We start from the raw sequence: 20,432 nt of genomic DNA on the forward strand, positions 1-20,432 counted from the left end.
CTGCCCCTCATCTGTTCATGCTCTCTCTCTCTAAAACATAAACTTAAAAAAATGAATGTTAAAACAATTTAAAAAGCCGTTCAAGGATAAATTAAAGGTGAGCTGGTTATTCTAGGTGCAGTAAATGCCAAGCTCATACAATACACTCTCCACCAAATTCCAACCTGACTTCTTGGAAAGACCAATCTGTTAATGCAAATATTACATAAAACCCAGTGATGAACATGAGTGATGGTCCAAAGGGTCAAACAAAAGCAATTCCATACAAAATAAACAGATATTGTTTATAATAACTGTTTGTATTATACATCACCTGTAACTTCTAACATCTACTGATTTATATACCAACATTTGAGCTGTCAGTGTGACAGTTTTCTGAGTTGAGATTCTAGCTCTTACTACATATTATTTGCAATTTTCAAACAAACACATCATTCTGCTGTTTGATACTGAATTCGAAGGTCTCAAGTGATCTACTCCATACTTCAGTTCAACTAACATTTCTTGAGTATCTACTATAGAAGGTGCCAGTCACTGTCCTGGGAACACAAAGATGAATCATAACCCTTACTGAGAAGAACATACAATTTAATAAGCATGCGAACAAATGAGTAATTACAATAAAGTAGAAGATGTTCCATCAGAGGTGAAAACCGCTATGACATACGAGAACTGGAGGACGGAGGACTTTACCACAGTTCAGGGAGGGTTTTCAGAATTAACGATAGGTGAAGAGAATACAACAGGATTACGGGAACAGCAAGATAACAGGCTAGAGAGGATAAATAGCATGACAGGAGCACGACAAGTCACTATTAACACAGTGCATGGTGCAAAGTGAAGAAATTAGTTCCATTACCAAATACAGTCACATTTAAGTCATGAGAAAATTAGTCTGGATATAGTATAGAAGAGGATGAACCTGAGGAAGAATCCCAATCAGGAGTTGACAGCAAATGTCTAAGAAAGAAAGACTAGGGCCTGGACCAAGCCTGCAGTGGTAGAGCACTGCACAAATCACACCGTTCGTCAAGTAGCAATGCACTTCACACACTACATTGGATGCACATAATACCTTAATTAAAAAGACAAAAACAATGTGTAGTAAGAAAACTCAGGGGGCGCCTAGGTGGCTCAGTCGGTTGAGCGTCCAACTTTCGCTCAGGTCATGATATCGCGGTCTGTGAGTTCGAGCCCCGTGTCAGGCTCTGTGCTGACAGCTCAGAGCCTGAAGCCTGCTTTGGATTCTGTGTCTCCCTCTCTCTCTGCCCCTCCCCCGCTCCTGTTCTGTTTCTCTCTCTGTCAATAATAAATAAACATTAAAAAAAAAAGAAAAGAAAACTCAGCAGCACTGGTTGTAGTTCTGATGTGAGGAATGAAGAAGTTTCAGGCTTTATCAGTGGCTAGATGGAGGTGCTGTTACCTAAAATAGCAAAAATAGGCAGACACTCCTTTGGGGAAGATAAACAGTACAGTTTTCATCATGTGAAGTGTGAGTTATCCTTGAGGACTTCTGGTAGTAGGTACTTGGAAATGGAAATGTGGTTTCTAGCATTCTGAACTGGAAGTAAGATTTCGGCTTGGGCAGCAGTAAATAAAAGTCTATGGCCCATTAAGCCTATATGGGTGTATACAGAAATGTTTCTGAGTCATTTTAAGCCATTTTGCCTCACCCTAACACAACTCTATCTTTTGCATATCCACCATCAGCCAAGATTTTGTCAAACTCTGGTTTTTGTGGTTTCAGAACAAACAAATCTCTACAAACCTGATTTCCTGAATTATCTACCATACCACACTACATCCTATGATTCTAATGTGCACCAAGAATATGGCTTGTCCCCTCCCATCCTTGGCTGGGAATCAGACATACAAGAAGAAAGAGAAGTAGGCTAACGACGGAAGGCAGAAATGTTCCCAGTATTAAAAAGAAATGAAAAAAGCAGTCAAAGTTAATCAGGAAAGTATATACATGGAAAGGTTTGAACTTTTTTTCCTCAGGGAAATACTAATTTTCCCAACACATGCTTCGTGTACTGTGACTAGGACTATCCAACCCTCAGAAGAACAATATACCATTTATGTTCATCATCTGAAGAACTCAGCAATCATACTTAACCAACTCAAAATATCTGCTCTCCAAGTTCTTACGAGAATTCAATTCAAACTGGTTGTAATTTGAGATTTCAAAAAGATCCATTTAAAGCATTTCAAACTTGAAAAGTTTAATGGATTGCCACTGCTCAAGTGTGGGCTGCACACGGTGACTTATTTCTCAAGAGTAGAGTATGAAAAGAGAAAAAATCAACTAAGTTTACAATGAAGAAGCCTGACAAATACTGCCTCAGCCAGGTGATCAAGGGCACATCAACACTGATTAGTCATTTGAGAGTAAGTATCCCTGATAAAATGTGATGCAATTGACAATTTATGTCTGTGCTCTTCCTTTCCAAAATGCATGAACTCCAGTCTAATTTTAAGAAAAACATCAGACAAATCCCAACAGAGGAACATGCTAAAAATCCCTGAGCAATATTCCCCCAAACTATAAAGGTCATCAAACACAAGGAAGGTCTAAAAGTGTCACAGCCAAGAGACTAAAGAGACATGACAATTAAATGTAATGTGATAACCCAAATGGGATTCTGGAATAGAAAAAGGGCATTAGGTAAAATTTGAAAAAATTATGGAATTTAATTAATAAAATATATCTATATTGGTTCACCAACTGTGGCAAATGTACCATACTAATATAAAATATTAACAATAAGGGAGGGGCAGTCAGTGGCTCAGTTGGTTGAGTGTCCGACTTTGGCTCAGATCATCTTACAGTTATCATGAGTTCAAGCCCTGCAATGGGCTCTGTGCTGACAGCTCAGAACCTGGAGCCTGCTTCAGATTCTGTGTCTCCCTCTCTTTCTGCCCCTCCTCCGTTCACACTGTATCTCTCTCTCTCAAAAAATAAACATTAAAAAATAAGGGAAAATGGATATAGGCTATATGAGAACTCTGTACTATCTTCATAGCTTTTCTGTGAACTTAAAATTGCCTAAAATAGTTTATTTAAAAAGAAGTCTAATGGACAAATTAAATATTTTCACAGATTACCAAAGCCACTTTGCATACATTCTTATCTTAAACTTCACAAAAATCCTGCAAGAGGTATCACTATCCTTGTTTTATGGATGAAAAAACTAAGAATTAGAAGACTAAGCATAAATTGCTCGAGTTATAAATGCCAGAAGCCAGCCATACAACACATTTTGTTTAATAACATTCATCAAAATTAATGAATAATTAATAGATCTTAGTTATTCTTGGTCAAATGCTACAACAATCAGCATGCAAAAGGATAATATAATCAAAAATTTTTCAAGATGTTTTGTAGAATACCATTTGTATTATTCACATTCTGATGCAGATTTGCTAAGAATATTGCAAAACCAATTGCAATTTCAGATTCTGAATAACAGAGTAATATACTAAATTTATTAATAAAAATATGAGGAACTGTAGAATATTAAGCCTGATCTGGATACAAAATTTTTGTGAAGTCAAAAATGGTACATCTTTAGAATCTTTTGTCCAAATTATTCCTCTTTTACCTGTCCAGGATCCTCATCCCATTTTTATCCATCCTTCAAGTGCCAGCTTAAACCCCAAGCCGTCCAAATGAACCTTCCCTGATTACTTCTCCCACACTGAACTTTCACTACTGTTTGTTGACCACTCAACAACATCCTGCTTTGACATGCTGCTAACTATTCCCATACTACATATAGGATACACTTAAAACGTTGATGAATGAGAACACCAAAAAATAATAGAAAAAAATTTGTACCATCTGAATGGCTAAAGCCCTTTCACACAAATTTATCACGTTTCTGAAGAAATGCAATATTCATAAGCAAGAAAATACAGATCTTTTCTTCATATAATGGTTGAGTTACATCCTCTAAAAAAGTTTTGAGAAGAGGATATAAATAAAAAAATTTACCTGAGTGTTTTTCTACTAGGAACAAATAACATACTTAAATTAACCAGAGGCAAACTTTACATCCTTTTCCTCTACAAATTCTGCCCTCTTTTCCATCGTAACCACCTTTGTTTAGCCAACAGCTATTTATAATATTTTATTTAATTTTAAGAGAGAGAGAGAGAAGAGAGAGATGGAGAGTGAGCAGGGGAGGTACAGAGAGAGGAGACAGAGAATCACAAGTAGGCTCTGCACTGTCAACATGGAGCCCAATGTGGGACTCAAACTCACTAACTGTGAGATTATGACCTGAACAGAACAAAAGTCAGATGCTTAACTGACTGAGCCACCCAGATACCCCCTACAATATTTTAAATGAGACACAACTTAAACCCAGAACTAGTTTTTAAAAGTAGTCTCTACGACCAATGTGGGGCTTGAACTCATGACCCCAGGATCAAGAGTGACACACTCCACTGACTGAGCTAGTTGGGTGTCCCCATAAGTGTATTAAGTACACACTATACTCTTGCTAGTGTATATGTTATGTATCCCAAACTCTACATCAAAAGATAGATTTTTTTCAGAACCCCAGGCTTCCTCATACCCTCTTCCAACTTTTAATCAGCTCTGTTGGGCTACTTTGGATTTAACTCACACACTGAAATAAACACAACTACTAGAATAAATGTTCTCAGGCACGAGCATGGCATGAGTATCACCTTGGGAATGAATGCTTTACAACTCACTCCTGTCAACTTTATATAAGTCATTTACATCTCCTTCATTACTTCCTTCATTTTAACAAGGCCCATATTTCTGTCTGTAATTTACTGAAACTATCTCTGTGTTTTTTCATTTACAGACACACACCTGTCTGTCTCCATCCCAAGGACTGAAAACTATAGCACCAAGTACTTCAACAGTAATGAATCAGGAGGTCTGATCTGCCTTGTGTACACTCAAAGTGGGTTAATCTGAACCTTAAGAAAATGCTTTCTTTACAGCTGAGTGTATATTGAGTGTCCAATCTTCCCCATTTTAAAAGACCTACTTTAACGCCAGACACTGCCACAGGAACTTTTTCTACTTTAGTCTCACACTAACTTCCTATGTTCTGCTACTATTAGAGTTATTTCTGAACTTAAATACTACTATAGGGTTTACTAGTGGAAACACACTTTGCATCCAGCAGAGCACTGGGTATGAACAGGTCCCAGTCAATATTTCTGGGCATGAGGTCAGAAGATCTGGGTGCAAGTACTGCTTCCTCAATTTACTTCCAAACAATTTTATGCAAGACTCCCTAGTATTACCTAAGCCTCAAATGCTTTCTTTATAAAATAGGGGTACGTATTTTATAGAGTTGTGAGGATTAAATAAGTTAATGCACAAGTTTTTAAATTATGAAGTGCAAAGAAAACAAATGTCCCAAAATTTGTTCTTATTCCATTTTAGGGCTGACCCACATACAGTTGTTCAAAATTCCAATTGCTTTCAATGTTTTAACTATTTTTTGAATTTAAATATTTATATGGCTGCCTTTTTCTTGCATATGCTACTAATAATTCCTCTCTTGTGCCTTGACTGTGACTTTTTAAAAAAAAGACTTGGGATGTATGTAAGTGATGAATCACAGGAATCTACTCCTGAAGCCAAAAACTACACTGTATACACTGTATGTTAGCTAACTTGTCAATAAATTATTTAAAAATAAAATAAAATAAAAAAAAGACTTGGAAGAATTTCAACTGCTTCCACATGTGGTCATTAAAAACCATGGTCAACAACTACAAGCATCATGCCTACCAGGTCACAGCCCCCTGCTCCCTATACACTTCCTGAGAGCCGCTGTAGCAGGAAGAATGAAATGCATCAAGCAAGGAAACCAAATCCCGATTCTAGTGAGCAAATTGTGCAGTGTTTGTAGGATGCAAGTTTGAGCAGAGTCCAGGTTTCAGAATGCTCTGAAAACAGGGCTTTGAGAAGTCATTCTCTCACTTTTCATTTGTAAAATCAATCTTTAAAAAAAAATTTTTTAATATTTATTTTTGAGAGAGAGAGAGACAGGGTGAGAGCAGGGGAGAGGCAGAGAGAGAGGGGGACACAGAATCTGAAGCAGGTTCCAGGCTATGAGCTGTCAGCACAGTGCCTGACGCAGGGCTCGAACTCACAAAACAAGGTGAAATCGGACACTTAATCAACTGAGCTACCCAGACACCCCTGTAAAATCAATCTTCAGGATCCCTTTCAAGTAGAACAGTATGATGGGACTGGAAAACACCCAATAAAAATAAAAAAGATATACTAGGATATTTTTTCAGCAAAGAAAACAGGAACATCTGAGCATGATGGTTAAAGACCACCCCACCCCAAAAGTATTTCTTAAAGATAGAGATAGGGTTGTAGTATTCTCATAACTCCTTATTTCCAACATATTCCAGAAAGCAAATATCTAAACAATTTAATTTCTCCCTGTAGATCTCAATATATGTATCATTAGACTGAAATATGATTCAGTTCTATTTAAAATTTCTCTATTTTATCATTATTATTAGTCCTTATTATAACTAAATATTTGAGAATTAAGTGAATTCTTGGGTCACAAAAGAACTAATGTTGAAGATAAGGCTAGTTACCTTCACTCAAAATAAATATCGAGACATAATCTTTATATTACAGAACCCCACTTTCACAATCGTGGTTCCTTTTGTTCTCTTGCAAACCCCTAAATGGTTTTGTTCTTTGACATGTATTTATGTCCTTTGCCTCTCTTAAAAAGTTAACACAAACATTTTTCTTAAGCCTCTCTCTTCAATTAAACTATAAGCTTTGATTCTCATTTTTCAGGATCCACTATAATTTATTTCATTTTGGTTCTCAGATTGGATCTCTTTCCTAGGATACAAAACGTTAATAAAAACCCAAAAAAGGGCAGTTTTTTTCTTTTAAGGCAAAAAAAATTCCATGATGTTGGGGACTTTCTGGAGACTGATTAGTCAAGTCAGTTGCCATCTCTAGGAGAAAGAGGGAAGATCTCAGTGGTTTGCTCTAACTTATCTTCTAAAAACAAATACCCAGGGGTACCTGGGTGGCTCAGTTGGTTCAGTGTCCAACTTCAGCTCAGGTCATGATCTCACGGTTTGTGAGTTCAAGTCCCACATCACGCTCTGTGCTGACAGCACGCAGCCTGGAACCTGCTTTGGATTCTGTGTTTCCCTCTCTCTCTGCCCCTCCTTCACTCGTACTCCCTCTCTCTCTCTCCTCAAAATAAACATTAAAAAAATTTTTTAATAAATAAAAATATCCAAATTTAGCTTGGAATCCAATCCTGCTTTTGATAATTTTTTTAAAATATAAAACACAGGTATCAAATCCTCTCTCATTTCTTCTCACATCCCAGTCCTCTCTGATGGAGTTATTTTTCCCTGACAGTGTGCAGCTTTACCATTTAATGGGAAATACTTAGGGTAAATGAATAACCTCTACACACCCTCTGACATCCTTTGAAGGCTTACTATCATTCTCTTAAATAAGTTTTCTAAAGACAGATTTTACTTTAAAAATATCCTTGAAATGAGCAATTTCCACCTGGTGGCTCAGTCGGTTAAGCATCTGACTTTGGCTCAGACTTCAATATGCTGGCTCAGGAGTTCGAGCCCTGCCATGGGCTCTGTGTCAACAGCTCAGATTCTGCATCTCCCTCCCTTTCTCTCTCTCTCTGCCCCTCCCTCTTTCACACACTGTCTCTCTCTCAAAAACAGAAATTAAAAAAAAAAATCTCTGGAATTCCCAATAGTGGAGAGTTGTCCTTTTCTTATGAATTATAGCACATGGGCCTATTAATGTTTCTAAACACAAGAGACCAATAAAAAACAGCAACACAAAGACACAAGGGAAAAGACACAAGGGGCTAGTCCAATTAGGAATGATGACGAATATTCCAGGAAAGCAGAACCTGCCGATAATGTTTTGACTTTGATGGGGAAGAGGCTGTCCAGAAGCTAATAGCACATAACTTAGGCTGATTCTATTTATTAAACAACTTAAATGGCAGTTAAGTGTCAAACTCTTGATTTTGGCTCAGGTCAGGATCTCACAGTTCATGCCATCAAGCTCTGCACTGACAATGCGGAGTCTGCTTGGGATTCTCCTCTCTCTGCCCCTTCCCTGCTCACGCTCTCAAAATAAATAAATTTTAAAAACCAAGTGGGGAGAAGAAATTTAAGTAAATGAGCTATAACAATCAAGGTGATTTTTTCTATTTGTACTAAAGTTTAAATGAAGAAGTAGACTTAGTCATGCTATCTTTATTCTCGTCTTCCTGTCAAGTTTTTAGCCTCACTCCCTTAGTATGTATTATCCAGTTACTAAAGAATGACTTTCAGGGTCATAAAGATCAGCTAATCTGGGGCTTCCCAAATTGGGTGTTTCATGGAACACTGCTGCACAAGGTTTTAACAGGCAGACCATAACTCAGAGATTCTGGGCTGTTTTGAAGCAAAAAATAAGTTTCTTAGCTACATCCCTGCTCCAACCCTTAATATGCTCACGTCCAGGGCAAAGCTCCAAGAGCAGAATCTGCTTTGTAAAATTCCTCAAAATCACTGAAACACATTTTTGATGAATACATCCTACCATCTCGCAGGGCTAATAGTTTATATATAGAATACAAACAAGAGACCCAACATTTCTCCTCTCCTGGTCATTCAACCTCTTCTTGACAACTTCCAACAGCAAATGCACTACTTTATTTAACCTTCGTTCTTGAAGAATAGTTTAATTCTTTTTAATTTAATTTAATTAAAAATTTAATTGGATATAGAATTTTAGGTTGGTGATGTTTTCTTTCAACACTTTTCATTCCTCTTTCCTTCTTCCTTGAGTGGTTCAGCTGAGAAACCTGCTCTAATTCTCATCCTATAGGTAAGAGGTATCCCTTGCCCCAGTTCTTTCAAGGTTTTATCTTGGTTTTCTACAGTTTGAAAAAGATATGTCTAAGTGTAGACTGTGGGTTTGTTGTTTTGTTTCGTTTTTTGTAATCCTGCCTCGTATTTGTTCTTGGAATTTCCTAATCAGTGGTTTGATGTCAGTCATTAATTTTGAAAATTCTTGGTCATTACTTCTTCAAATACTTCTTCTGCTTCAATTGTTTTCCTGGTGTTCCAAGGATATGCATGACATCTTTCCAAAATGTTCCCATAATTCTTGAATCTTCTGTGTTGGGCTTTTCTTTTTCCTTTTTGCATTTCAGTTTGGAAATTTCTATTGACCTATTACATAGCTGATAGGTCATTTCCCCAGCAATGTCCAATCTACCGAGGTGACCACCAAAGGCACTCATTTGTCATTGTTTCTCATTTCTAGCATGGTACCTACTTTTCCATTAGAGTTATTAACATATTAATCAGTTACTTTAAACGCCTAGTCTGGGGCGCCTGGGTGGCGCAGTCGGTTAAGCGTCCGACTTCAGCCAGGTCACGATCTTGCGGCCCGTGAGTTCGAGCCCCGCGTCGGGCTCTGGGCTGATGGCTCAGAGCCTGGAGCCTGTTTCCGATTCTGTGTCTCCCTCTCTTTCTGCCCCTCCCCCGTTCATGCTCTGTCTCTCTCTGTCCCAAAAATAAATAAACGTTGGAAAAAAAAAATTTTTAAACGCCTGGTCTGACATCTCCAAAAGTTGTGTCCTACATGAATCTGTTTTGTCTCTTCAAACCGTTTCGTGACTTCTGACATGCCCTGTAATTTTTTCAAAAGCTGAACTTGATTATCAGGAACTGGGGTAAGTAGGCCTTTATTGTGAGGTTTTATCTTAATCTGGCCAGGAGTTGGGCTGTGTTTGCTGTAGATACAGACGGCAGAGGCTGAAACTCATTACTTTAATAGTTCTTTCATATTAATGTCATTTCTAACTAGCAGAATGGTCTTGTCACCTGTAACATACCCACTGGTCCTAGTTTTGCGCTCTTGCCTAAACCTAACTCATCTCTTCTGATAGTTTTCAAAGCATGTGAAGATAGGTAGCACAAGTCTGATCTCTGATATTCCCCATTTCCTTCAACTGTTCTCCAAGGTATTGTGTTTCTATTTCTTTGCCATCCTGGCCCCTACCTCTGGATACACTGTAGTTAATTCCATTAGCCAATGTGCAATCCAGAGTTGAATACAGAAACCCAGCTGTGACTGAACCAGCTTTCAAAGAAACAGAACTTACTTGGCATATTCTGAAAACTTGGTGTAGCTTAACACTGTTTATACCAGCTACGTCACAATGCTAACTGCTACATGACCAGTGTTTCTCTCATGAAGTGATGCCAAGCCATGTCCTAACTGTATTGATGCAGTGAGTTTAGGAGGAAATAACTGGAAGTTTTTAAGCAGAGAAAGTAATGCAAGATTCCCACAGATCCCATTAATTTTGCACTGGTTACGGAGCAAAGGTCATTAAACTGTGAATCACTGTTCGTCTCAGAGGTGGCCCTAATTCAACTGAAGTTGTAAGCAAATTTATGTGCATATGTGGATTTTTCAAAGATGCTGACAACTCAAAAAAGGTTAACAACGTCTATGTTCTTCTCGTATTCTATAATCTTCCTGATTTTCATGAACACTCCTTTTTTTTTTAAAATAAAAAAACCCTAAACACACTTAACCATATTCCCAAAAGTCAAACAGTAACTAGAATTTTATGAAGAATTAGAATACAAAACATATTAACTGCAGCATAATGTTAGGTCTAGCATCTAGTAAGTCATCAAATTGATCAAGTTTACTGATAATGAGCTGCCTTAATATCTATGCATTTTGTTGTATGTGCATTGTTTTAAAATGTATTGTTAAATAAATGTATTGCTTATTAATCCTAAAACCTCCCAAGAATATTACTTTATATTAGAGTCAGATGACTGGATCTTAGAAAGGTTCCAAGAAGAACAGGCTTTGCTCTGAAGCAGTTACTTTCTCCAAAAACTGATCTAAACACGACCAGATTCAGGAGATGCTTAAAAAAGAATTCTCATGTTAGGAAGTTAAGTCTGACAGAGCTCTAGGAGACTGTTAGTATAAATGATGCACAGTTCTCCTTAAACTTTTCATTTACTGAACTACGTGAGAGGTTCACATTTTACTTGAACAAGTCTGATGTGTGCAATGGTATTAAAATTATCAAGACTTAAGTTCTAGTTCTAACACAAATCTTACTTCAAAAGCAAGAAGTGGATAAATTAAATGGCATAATTACAAGTAATACCACTACTCCCCTAATTACAATGGTGTGCTGAAGGAATTAGACATAAAGAGGCAATGACTTTTATTAAAATTTAAATATTCTTGATAGTACATATTCCTCCACAATTTTGTCACAGAGACCTAGTTCTTTAAATAGGTCCAACAGGTATAACTTATTTAACTTAATATGGATAAATGGTCTTTTTCCCCCTTAAAGCTCCACTCCTATTTGAAATGAAGGAAACAAACAAACAAAAAAAATAAATGCTGGCCAGCAGCTGTCAATGTTTAGAAAATCACTTACACAATTTAAAAAAATGAAATTGAATATACACAACTATTTAAAAACAAAAGAGTGGAACAAGTACATCAAAATATTAATTAAATGTTTTCACTGGTTCATGTAAACCAGTGAATGTTTTTTTGTTATTTCTTTTTCAGTATTTTCTGGATTTTTTTTTCTCCTTTTAAGTAGGCTCCACGCCCAACGTGGGACTTGATCTCACAACCCTAAGATGGAGTCACATGCTCTACCGACTGAGCCAGCCAGGCGCCCCTACTTTCTATAATAAACATGTATTGTTTTTATGCTGGGAGACTACTGTATGAAGAAAATGGCATATTGCTTTTATAAGTTGAATTAAGATAAAGTACTTAGAAATTCCCAAGTATAACATAAGGAATAGGGGGAAAAGTCAAGAGCACTGAACTTTAGAACGTTAATAGACCTTATAATACATCTACATCCTAAGGTTGAGAAAAGAACAGGTTTGATACTATACAATTTCTTCAAGTTCATATAGTAAATTCTAGAACTCATAACCCTTAAGTTCTAGGTTCATTATTCTAAATCCATACTCTATTCACTGAAGACTAAGATATCCAAGTAGAATGTAAATTTGTACATACAGTATGGCTATTAACTGTTTTTCAAGATAAAAATTTTGTTTACTTATTTTGAGTGAGAGACAGAAGGGGGGGTGGGGGGAGAGGGGCAGAGAGAGGGAGACAGAATCCCAAGCAAGCTCCACACTGTCAGCACATAGTCTGACATGGGGCTCAGTCTCACGAAAACATGAGATCATGACCTGAGCCAAGAGCAAGAGTTGGGATGCTTAACTGACTGAGCCACCCAGGCGCTCCCCGCCCCCATTTTTTATTACAGTTTACAATAATGTTTAAATCTATTATTTTCATAAGACAAAAGAAAATGTATGAAAATGTTCTCAGGAGCTAAGTGGTTTTAATGTATTCATTTAAATGGATTTTTCAAATTTCCTTGGAATATGTTAATATTTCTGAGCCTCAGTGTTCTCATTTGTAAAACATGTGTAACTATAGTTATCTACCTCATAGAGCTACAAATAAAAACCGGACCAATACTTACAAAAATTTTGTTCTAAAATGTCATTTACTTTTATTCACATTTTTAGGAATGCATTACATGGAAGGATGGAGCACGGACTTACTATACTAAGTTTAAACTTCATCAGTAGCTTTACTTTTTCAGAATCTCACAAAGTAGCTCACTTGTCCCACTGTTTGTCTTATACTCCCATTTTACAGCCATTATGACTTTAATACTATTGCTTATAGTTTGCTTGCTTACTTGCCTAGAATTCCCAACCATTCCTTTGTTGATAAGAATAAAAAAAGTAGAGAGCTTTCCCTAACAGGGCTATAAGGACACTCTATCTGCTGATGGCTACTCATTAGGGGCGGGCTGGGACCTCCAGGTGTTTAGACATTTTCAGCACATCACAATGCTGGGTTTTCTTTTTTCTAAAGTTTATTTATTTATTTTGAGGGAGACAGTGGCTGAGGGAAGTGGCAGGGGGAGAGGGAGAGAAAATCCCAAGCAGGCCACATGGTCAGCACAGTGCCTGACACAGGGCCTGATCCCATGAACCATGAGATCAAGACCTGGGCTGAAATCAAGAGTCGGACATTTAACTGACCGAACCACCAGGCGCATCCTTTTTCCCCCTCAAGTTTACTTACTTTGAAAGGGAGAGGGAGAGAGAGAGAGAAAAGGAGACAGGTTTCTATGGAACTATTTCCTAGGGGAAATTTCTTCCCTCTGATTCTACTTATATATTGTCTTTCTGAAAATGCTTGGTGGTTCTGGTGATATTATCTTACGTAACTACAGACTGTAAGTACAACCTGCCTGGGTTGTCAGTAAAGTGGGCAAGATCCAACATGGATTACAGCAGTGAGTGGTTTTCCAGATACAGATGATCACCATCACTCCTGGGCCTCACCAGGCAGAAGGAACACTGCTTTTCCTCTGCTCCAAGATCCATACAGAGAAGTTCCTCACCACTGCAATCTGGTCCAAGAAAGGAGATGCACAGGAGCTGACCCTCCTGGTTGTTTCCACTGGAGCACTCTTAGTTCCAACCTCCTGCTTCCAGGTGTTCAATGTGGGGCAAAGAGCATTTGTGTAAACGCTCCCACCTGAAGAAGAGTAAATGCCAAGATGTGGTTCCTCTCTTCAATTCCTGTTCAGGATCTGCCTTCTAAGAATACTGCCATAGGGGGCACCAACTGCATTTCTTCTATTAGAGCAGAGCTATTACATATTTTATATATAGTAAATAAAACTTCTTCATTTCTCATATATCTCTCCATTTTATCTATACCTATCTTTTAAGCAAGGCTGATCAATCATTACAAACAGAACTTTCTGTGACAATGAAAATGTTTTGTATCTACACTATCCAACAAAGTAGCCAAAAGCCACATGAGGCTATTGTGCATCTGAAATCTGGATAGTGCTGAGGATTTAAACTTTGTTTTATTTAATATTAATTATTCTTTTTTTAGTTTATTTATTTTAAGAGAGCAAGCAGAGAGAGAATCCCAAACAGGCTCCAGAGCATCAGAGCAGAGCCTGACACGGGGCTCAAACCCACAAACTGAAATCATGACCTGAATCGAAATCAAGAGTCAGATGCTTAGCTGACTGAGCCACCCAGGCTCCTAATTTTAACTAATTTAAATAGCACAAACAGCAAGGGGCCTACTGAATAGTGCATGCAGCTATCTCTCTATATTTCACCTCAATTCCTTCATCTTGTCTTTCCATTTTATTTCTCTCCCCTCTTTTCATTAGATCTTTTTATTTTGTGTTTATGCAAATAAGATATGTAACATAATATATAATGTATCTTTATATACATCTTTATTAGTTACACTAAGTTTTATATATTTATTCTAACATCTTAAAATAGAAGTCATGGGTAGAATGTCTGAACAACTATCCTGCTTTTGTTTTTTCTATGGAATAGAATGAAAATCTAAATCATCAAGGAAATCATGTGACACTCTGACTGCAAGTCTCTTAACATAATCAACTACACTCCAGAACACTGGGGTGAAATATAGAAAACATTTTAGACTAACTTAATTTCTGAGACAATTACCTTCAAGAAACCATGAAAAATTACCAAAAGGGTGAATTGTACCTAATTTTGCAAATTATTGCAGTATTGCAAATACCGTACCTAATTTTATTTATTTATTTGGTACTAATTTTAAAGAGGTAGATTCCATAAACAGACAAGTAGGCCTTGATACAGATAAATCAGAATCTCAAAAAATGATTATACATATTAAGAGTTTAGGAATCCAGGCACAATCCCTGAGATGCTAAGACTATAACTAGCAATATAAACATCTCCTGTTTTGAGAGGAACTATAGATACAGTAAGACAAGACACAGGCTGGCTAGAAAACCTCCACGTTTTCTTGTTTGGGCCTGAACTTCTGAGGTAGTTACTATAAGCTGGGCAGTTTTAAGCACCCAATTCATGTAAATCACATAATAAACATATAAAGCAGGTGTAAGTATTATCCCTATTTTACAGACGAGGAAATTGATGTACAAAGAGGTCAAATGCTTTGCTGAATGTCAGTGAGCTAGTAAGCGCTAAAGCCAGAATTTAAACTCCTATAATCCAGTTCGAGAGTCTTCACTCGTCATCACAAAGCTAAAGTGCTTCCTGAAGTGCTCACTGCTCTAAGGCCAAAGTCACCTAAGAAAAACTTCTAACCACAGACCTATGTCCTGGCCTTATATCTTTAACACATAAAAACATTTTAATCTTTAATTCAGAATAAATATATTCTTAAGAAATCTAAAAAGAAAGCAAGCCAAAATAAGACAAGTCAAGTTTTTAAGAAATCCCATAGGATGAAACACTAAGATAAGAAAGATATATTATTTTAAAAATTAATTTTATAAGAATCTGATGAACAACTTCCAAGAATGGCTGATGTTAAAAAAATAAAGAGGTTTAGGGGTGCCTAGGTGGCTCAGTCGGTTAAGCATCCCCAAACTTTTGATTTCAGCTTGGGTCATGACCTCACGGTTTGTGGGATGGAACCCTGTGTTAGACTCCGCACCAACAGCACAGAGCCTTAGGATTCTCTCTCTCTCTCTCTCTCTCACTGCCCCCCCCTTTCAAAATTAACAAACTTAAAAAAATAAAGCGATGAAGTAGTACCAAAATTAACATGATCAAAAATGCTGATGCTACATTGTCAAAAATATTACACTTCATAAAAAAAAAAATACTTCAGAGCTTAGAAGTAAAGCTTATACACAGCAGAAATAAACACCATAAATTATTCATGCTGTAGTAAAAAACTGTATTTACTGGACCTTACTTAAATATTCTTTATTTTAAAAATAAGAAATATAAAGACATTATAGGTCTTACTGTAGTTACATGTTGTTTACTGAAATGATGCTTAGATTCTTTCTCAGAGCCCATTGCTTGCATCAGACATACACTTTCACAAATTTACTCGCATAATTCCTAAACCCATGGATTAGAAAAAGTAATGTAAAACCAGGGAGAACAAAAGCTTTAAGCACTCATTGCAGAAAAAAAAAAAAAAAACAAAAAAAAACACATTAAGGTTTATAAAACTTAGTGTCTAACTAAACAGTATTTTACATTTACATTAAATAGGTCCAAACACTACTGCAGATTGTATCAAGCTTTTCAAGGTGTAACTAACTTGTTAGGAACATTTATACTTGAATTCTCCTATGGGTCACTTCCACAGGGAACCCGTGCCTGCTGGGACTCCCAATACCATGATGATCCAGGGACTGCAATAACCAAATCAGTACTGAAGGCTGCGGTTGGTGTGCTGGCAAAACAGAGGTAAGGTTCCAGCCAGATCTGGGCTGACTTGTCAAACTCACAAAACTCTGGCACTACCATCTCCTCTGACTGATTTCCTTCTGACTTGTCCCAGAATGGGAGGATCTGTGAGTTGTCCAAGTAAAAGCTCTAATAAATCCCTTTGTTTCAACAGAGTCCCATAAAAAGGTGAGAAAACAATCTCCACTCCCAACATCAGACAAGCAGGCTGTAAGGAAGAATACAACAAAAACAACAAACTCAAGGGAAGGGGCACCTGGGTGGCTCAGTCAGTTGAGTACCCAGTTTTTACATTGGCTCAGGTTGTGATTCTGGGGTCATGGGATCAAGCCCCATATGAGGCTCTGCACTGAGTGTGGAGCCTGCTTAGGATTCTCTCTCTCTTCCTGTGCCCCTCTCCCGCATACTCTAATCAAAAAAAAAAAAAAAAAAAGTTTGGAGCATCTGGGGGGCACAGTTGGTTAAGTGTCAGACTTTAACTATTTGTCTATTTGTGAGCTCGAGTCCCGCACAAGGCTCTGGGCTGTCTGTGCAGAGGCAGCTTCAGATCCTTTGTCCCTCTCTCTCTGCCCCTCCCCAGTTTGCACGCATGCTCTCGCTCTCAAAAATGAACATTTAAAAAAAATACAAGAGATGGGGCACCTGCATCCAACTTCGGCTCAGGTCTGATCTCCCTGTTTGAGTTCGAGCCTGTGTCAGGCTGTGTGCTGACAGCTCAGAGCCTAGAGCCTGCTTCAGATCCTGTGTATCCCTCTCTCTCTGACCCTCCCCACTCTTAACTTTGTCTCTCTCTCTCTCTCTCTCTCAAAAATAAACACTAAAACATATATTTTTTAAACACTCAAGGGAAACTAAAGGAAGATTATAGACATGAGGAAAAATGAAAAAAGATAAACATGAAGTCAAGATTCAGAATACTCAATATACACATAAGTTAAAGAGAGGGGTGCCTGGGTGGCTCAGTCTTTTTGGCATCTGACTTCGGCTCAGGTCATGATCTCACAGTTCATGGGTTCAAGCCCTAAATCAGGCTCTGTGCTGACAGCTCAGAGCCTGGAGCTTGCTTCGGATCCTGTGTCTCCCTCTCTCTCTGCCCATCCCCCATCCCCTCTCTCTCAAAAATAAACATTAAAATATTTTTTTAACTTAAAAAAAAGGAGAAACCATAAAAAATCAGAAGCAAAAATAAAAGGCAACTTAGATCTTTGCAATTAAAGGGAACATCAACATCAAACAAAATTACTTTTTTAAATGTTTATTTATTTTTGAAGGGGGGAGGCAGAGAGAGAGGGAGACAGAGAATCCTAAGCAAAAGCCTGATGTGGGGCTCCAACTCGTGAACTGTGAGATCATGACCTGAGCCAAAGCAGGACACCCAACCAACTGAGCCATCCAGGCACCCCTCAAACATCAGGCAAAATTAAAAGACCAATATCCTATGTATGTGTAGGCAAAGTGTTAAATGTGCAAGAGAAAGCAAAAATACATTAACTAGGCCAAAAGAAAAAAAGAAAAGACATGATCCAAGAATTCTACATTCAGTGAAGCAGTCAGTGATGGGTGAGCAAAAAAGAAAGCTGTTCTCAGACATGCAAGGACTTTTTGTTATTTTTCATGACTGCTATATCCTGTCCTTTATTTTGACATAGTTGACAGAAATAGCTATTCATGTAAATTTTTTCATGACAAATAATACATGAATAATGGCAATAACACACAAAAAATAGGATTCTTTACACACCAATAAAAGGATCTAAGATCCTATAAACAAAATTGGGTCTATAAAAAGGAAGGGAAGAGAGTAATGGGCTATTATTTCAAATTATGCATTTTCAATATCAATAGCAGATTTTGGTTTTTATCTTCCATTCTGGATTTTTGGTATTTTCCATTTTCCCCAATGCATAAATGTGTATGTATGTACACACACACACACACACAAATATATATATTTGAGCAAATACATTTGTGAAAATGTTAAGATAAAAAAGTATGTATGTTCTAGCAGTTTTCCAGAAAATGGAAAAGACTGCTCTCAAAACAGTGTGTTCCCTTTACATCAGAAACATTCAAGTAGAGAATGTGTTTTGGGAAATGTTCTAGAATAATTTCCAGCACTGGTGCATTAAATTATCTCCAAACTCTTTTTAATAACAAGTATCAACTTTAGACTATATCTATCTATCTATCTATCTATCTATCTATCTATCTATCTATCATCCCTTTATAACAACAATGAAACAAACAGCCCATTTAAAAAATAGACAAAGGACCTGAACAGACATTTCTCCAAGATGATAAACAAATAGCCAATCAATTAGGATGGCTACTATCAACAAAAACCCAAATAAAAAGTGCTGTCAAGGATGTGAGGAAATGAGAACCCTGTGCATTTTTGGTAGTAACATAAAATGGTGCAACTGTTATGAATGGTATGCTATATGGTACATCAGTTTCTCAAAAAATTTGAAAATAGAATTGTCATATGATGCAGCAATACCATTTCTGGGTATAAACCCAAAAGACCTGAAAGTAAGGACTCAAAATAAATACATGCTAAGACCCCATGTTCATAGCAGCATTATTCACAACAGCAATAAAGTGGAACCAACCCAAGTATCCAAAAGACACATGGGAAAACAAAATGTGGTATATACATACCATGGAGTATTTCAGCCTTAAAAGGGAAGAAAGTTCTGGCACACGTTACAACACCAATAAACCTAGAGTACATTATGCTGAGTGAAGTAAGCCAATCACAAAAAGTGCATGATTCTACTTATATTAGGTACCTAGTCAAATTCAGAGACAGAAAGAATGGTGGTTGTCAGGGCTGGAGACAGTAAGGAATGAAGAGCTGCGTAATGGGTATGAGTTTCAGTTTGCAAGATGAAAGAATTCTGGAGATACGCTGCACAGCAACGAGAATGTACTTAACACTACTGAAGCATACGCTTAAAAATGGTTAAGATAGTCACGGCACCTGGATGGCTCAGTGGGTTAAACATCCTTGACCCTTGATTTTAGCTCAGGTCATGATCTCACAATCACGAGATCAAGCTCCACCATCAGGCTCCCTGGTGGGCATGGTGGACTGCTTAAGATCCTTTCTCTCCCTCCCTCTACACACTCTCTTTCAAAAAATAAAACTTAAAAAAAATGTTTTTAAATAGTTAAGATGGTCAATTTTACGTGTATTTTACCACATGTTTTTTAAGTTTTTAAATTTGAGAGAGAGAGAAAGTGTAGGAGGGGCAGAGACACAGGGAGACATTGTTAGAGTGGAGCTCAAATTCAGGAACCATGAGGTCATGACCCGAGCCAAAGAGTTGGATGCTTACCGACTGAGCCACCCCGGTGCCCCAACTACGGTTTTTTAAAATACAAAAGCAAAAAATATACCATCACTTTAATGGCTCCCAGAATCCTCCCTACCAACTAGCTACTCTGAGAGCATTATGCAATTTAAATGACCTGGTAAAAGGAAAAGAGCAGAAAAAATAATTATGTAAAAATAAGGGTTTCTGATACTTATTATCAACTGTCTTCACACAGGTTGTGTCATTATGAATTTATATCAATTAATATGCAGTTGAGACGTCTCCACTTCCACCTCCCTTTGTCACCAGAGAGAATATCATTTTGTTTTCTTAAATTCTAGAAGACTGAGCATTAAAATTACCTTTGCCTCACTGCTTTCATTTTTTCCCCCTACATCTAGGAATTTATGAAAAAATTATCACAGTGTCTGGGTAGCTCAGTCGGTTAAGTGTCCGACTTCGGCTCAGGTCATGATCTCACGGTTCGTGGGTTCAAGTCCCACGTCGGGTTCTGTGCTGACAGCTCAGAGCCTGGAGCCTGCTTAGATTCTGTATCTCCCTCTCTCTCTGCCCCTCCCCAAGCCGTGCTCTGTCTCTCAAAAATAAACAAACATTAAAAAAAAGAAAAAATTATCAAAAGTAAGCAAGGATTTACCTAAAGTGTGATTCAAAACTATGTTTTTCTGATAACAAGAAACTGGAAAAAACAAACGCTAAACAATAAATAGCTGG

The 20,432-nt window shown here is 37.5% G+C and overlaps 1 protein-coding gene across 3 annotated transcripts in view; it reads right to left on the reverse strand.

Annotated features, from left to right (window-relative positions):
- RPRD1A (regulation of nuclear pre-mRNA domain containing 1A) overlaps positions 1-20,432 on the reverse strand; it is a 70,398-nt gene that overhangs the window by 11,039 nt on the left and 38,927 nt on the right. Inside the window, exon 7 of one of the 3 annotated variants that reach the window (XM_086682760.1) lies at positions 12,593-13,660. The exons of the other annotated variants lie outside the window; for them this stretch is intronic. Coding sequence (XP_086538886.1) covers positions 13,622-13,660 — 39 coding nt within the window. The 3' untranslated portion in view covers positions 12,593-13,621. Of the gene's footprint in view, positions 1-12,592; positions 13,661-20,432 lie in introns of those variants that run through there. 3 annotated transcript variants of the gene reach the window in all.

Source organism: Puma concolor, chromosome D3 (assembly GCF_028749965.1).
Source record: "Puma concolor isolate L17-30 chromosome D3, mPumCon1.1.hap2, whole genome shotgun sequence".
Classification (NCBI taxonomy): domain Eukaryota; kingdom Metazoa; phylum Chordata; class Mammalia; order Carnivora; family Felidae; genus Puma; species Puma concolor.